Source organism: Trichosporon asahii, assembly GCF_000293215.1.
Source record: "Trichosporon asahii var. asahii CBS 2479 unplaced genomic scaffold scaffold00071, whole genome shotgun sequence".
Taxonomy (NCBI): Eukaryota; Fungi; Basidiomycota; class Tremellomycetes; order Trichosporonales; family Trichosporonaceae; genus Trichosporon; species Trichosporon asahii.
This window is the reverse complement of record NW_014040854.1, coordinates 1,316,020-1,318,901: the sequence shown is the minus strand read 5'-3', so window position 1 is coordinate 1,318,901 and position 2,882 is coordinate 1,316,020. Positions and strand designations below refer to the sequence as shown.

Below are 2,882 nucleotides of genomic sequence, written 5' to 3'. Positions count from 1 at the left end.
TAAATCGTTCCGAACGGTGGCATCTCGCCTTCGTAGAGCGGGATCTGGTGGTCGAAGGGCCGTCGTTCCGGTAGTCGATTCGCGGCCTCCTCGTCGAATACCTCGAGGAATTCATGAAACTCCCGCGGTATGTGTTGAGCGCCTTTGTTGTGTGTCGTAGACAGTCCCCGATTGTCCACGACATTCGGATTCTTCGGACTTCTCGCCTTGAACGCCTTCAAGACGTAACTGTCTCTCGGTCGTTGAGGGTCTACCGGTTCCCTGGTCAGGACTCCCATGTTACCGGTCCCCTCCGTTCGTAATATCCTTCGGAACTTCTTCGCCGAGATGAGGCGAACGCTCAGGTCGCCTCGTGGCGGGATGTTTATTGTTTTCTTATTCCAGTCGAACTCCACTTGGTGTTGGGCCATCCATAGGCTCCCTAACACCATATCCTCAGATAGTCCTTGCACCAGCTCGAAACGGATCGTCCCTTGCCAGCCTTGTATTTTGACAGGGAGGTCCACGAAGTGGTTAACCTCTGAGATGGTCCCGTCGAATTGTTCGATTTTCATAGCTTTCTGATATTTACGGGCCTGGACGTTGTTTTCTCGGATTATCGATAGCGGCATATGGTTCATTGTCGATCCTGTGTCTATTAGACACTTTATTTTTGGGTTTTTCGGTAGTTGAGTAGAAACGGTCGCGTATATGGCGGAGTCATCGTCCACTGGGGTATCTTCCGGAGCTCGTGTATCGGTTTCGGGTTCGTTTTGCCCGTGATGTCCTCCCAGTGACGGGGCTTGGTAGGGCTGAGAGGTTTCTAGTTTCCCTCTGCAGGGGATTGAGTGAGGATCCCCAGCGGGTGGGTACGGGCGCCTTTCATCTTGGGGATAACGGGGGCCGCACCGATCCTTTCTCGCGCTCTCTGTTTCCTTAGGGGGCAGTCTCCCCACGACTCATGCATTTTCCCGCAGTAGAAGCATAGTCCTAAGCGTTTACGGCGATCCATTTCCTCCTTCGAGAGTCGGCCTGAAGAGTCTAGGTTCTTCTTATAGTCGTCTCGAGTGGTCGTCGTGACGGAGTCCTTTTCGGTGACGATAGTTTCTCTGCCGTTGCCTCGATAGGTAGTAGTTCGAGACTTCCGCTCCTGGGTATTGGGCTTCCTCTGGAGGTTCGTCTGTCCCTGGTACGAGTTGGAGCTATGGGTGTCTCTACGCTCCTTCTTTCTGGCCTGGAGGCGGTTGTCGATCCTAATGGCTTGGTCCACCAGGTCGTTGAAGTTTTCCTCCCTTCCTTCCCTCGCCACCTCGTCCTTAATCTCGTCCTTCAGTCCTCCGTAGAAGGTAGTGGGGAGGAGCCGATCATCCGAGGGGTAGCGGAGGTAGCCATTATTGCCGGAACTTGGTGGCGTACTGGGACACTGAAGTTCGTTGGTGCAGCGTCGTAAACTCCCTTTCATAGGAGGCCTTTCGGTCCGGGTCTCCCCAGTTACGGTCCAGCTCCTTGCAGAACTCCTCATAGTTCGTCATGAAGTGGGGTTGGTCCGCCTCATCCATGGATCGGTACTGTCGGTACCAACCCTTGGGTCCTCCTTCCATCATCCCTCCAACAAGCCTGATCTTCCTGTCGTCGGTGTTCAGGCTCTGCGGGTTTAAGTCGATCCAATCGTTACAGTCGGTGAGGAAGTCGAGGAGGTCTCCCTTATAGCCATTGAACTTCTCCATGTTAGGCGGGAACTTGACATCCTTTGGCTTCTCCTCGTTTGACTTGATCGCGTTCGCCATGGTGTCGAGATCCTCTTCGATCCGTTCGCTTGTGTCTCTTCCCGTCCTTCGAGAGGTGACTTGGCTTCCCGCGCGCTCGAGGCGGCGCTGCAGATCTTCGTTGTCTGCGCGAAGCTGGGTAACTTCTTGGGTCTGATCCTCCGTTCGCTGCAGAAGCTCCCTCGTAAGTTGTTCGAGATTAGCGATCCGTTCGCCTTGGTTTCGGGGTCGAGGGTGAGGAAGCGTCGGGGCATTCGGGCCACTGGTATCCTCGGTACCCTCCTGAGTGGGTCGGTTCCCTTGAGAGGTTTCTCCTTCGTCACCCACGGGTGTCGATCCCCTGATGGGAGGTGTTCCACTCATGCTGGTAGCGGGGTTCTCCATTCACGGCACGCTGATGAAGCAGACTATTCTTCTGTAAAACGCCGATGTCCCAGACTCGGGGTCTGTCGTAGAGACTGGGGTGGCTCCGTCCACCGTAGTGACCCGATACACGGACAGTGCTATCACCAACGGGATGTTACCGTCGTCACTGTCGCCAACAGTCGTCAACTGTCGTGGATTGATAGAGAGTCGCCAACGATAAGCGCTCCCCTCCGTTACTGATCCAGGCAGGTTGCTCGTAGTGTATCGCCGAGTCGATATACGTATTTCGTAGTTCATCTCGGCGGGATTTAGCTTCCTCGAGAAGAACGCAATAGGCTTCAGCTTGCCATCGAGTAGCTGGGACAGGATGGCCCCGATAGCAAAGTCGGAGGCGTCCGTTTCGATGGTTATTGGTGCTCTCGGGTCGAAGTGGTGGATGATGTCTCCCTTCGCAAAGGCGTCCTTTATAGCGGTGAAGGCGGCTTCCGCCTGGTCGTTCCATTCGTACTTCCTCGTTGTCTTCGTGAGGTCCGTGAGAGGACCCACCAGCTTCGAGTAGTTTTTAATGAAGTGGCGATAGAAAGGTATCGTCATCTTGGATTGTGGAGGCTATCCACACAGTTGGATCTGTCCTTGTCCTCATATGACGCCGACACACACAACGATGACGAGCGACGTCCTTTGGGCGTCGTCCTCGCCCCTTGTTCGCTCCCCTCGCTCTCGCTCGCGAGACCCAGTCTGCAGGCATAAAAAGCCGGCCAACTCGTCACT

The 2,882-nt window shown here is 54.8% G+C and overlaps 1 protein-coding gene across 1 annotated transcript; it reads right to left on the bottom strand.

Annotated features, from left to right (window-relative positions):
• Positions 1-802: 802 nt before the first annotated feature.
• Positions 803-2,108, bottom strand: A1Q1_05388 (uncharacterized protein; the record flags this gene model as incomplete). The annotated part of the gene is made up of 2 exons (XM_014322120.1): positions 803-1,394; positions 1,432-2,108. The coding sequence occupies 2 exons, from the start codon at positions 2,106-2,108 to the stop codon at positions 803-805; spliced, it is 1,269 nt and encodes a 422-aa protein (XP_014177595.1).
• Between the last annotated feature and the right edge of the window lie 774 nt (positions 2,109-2,882).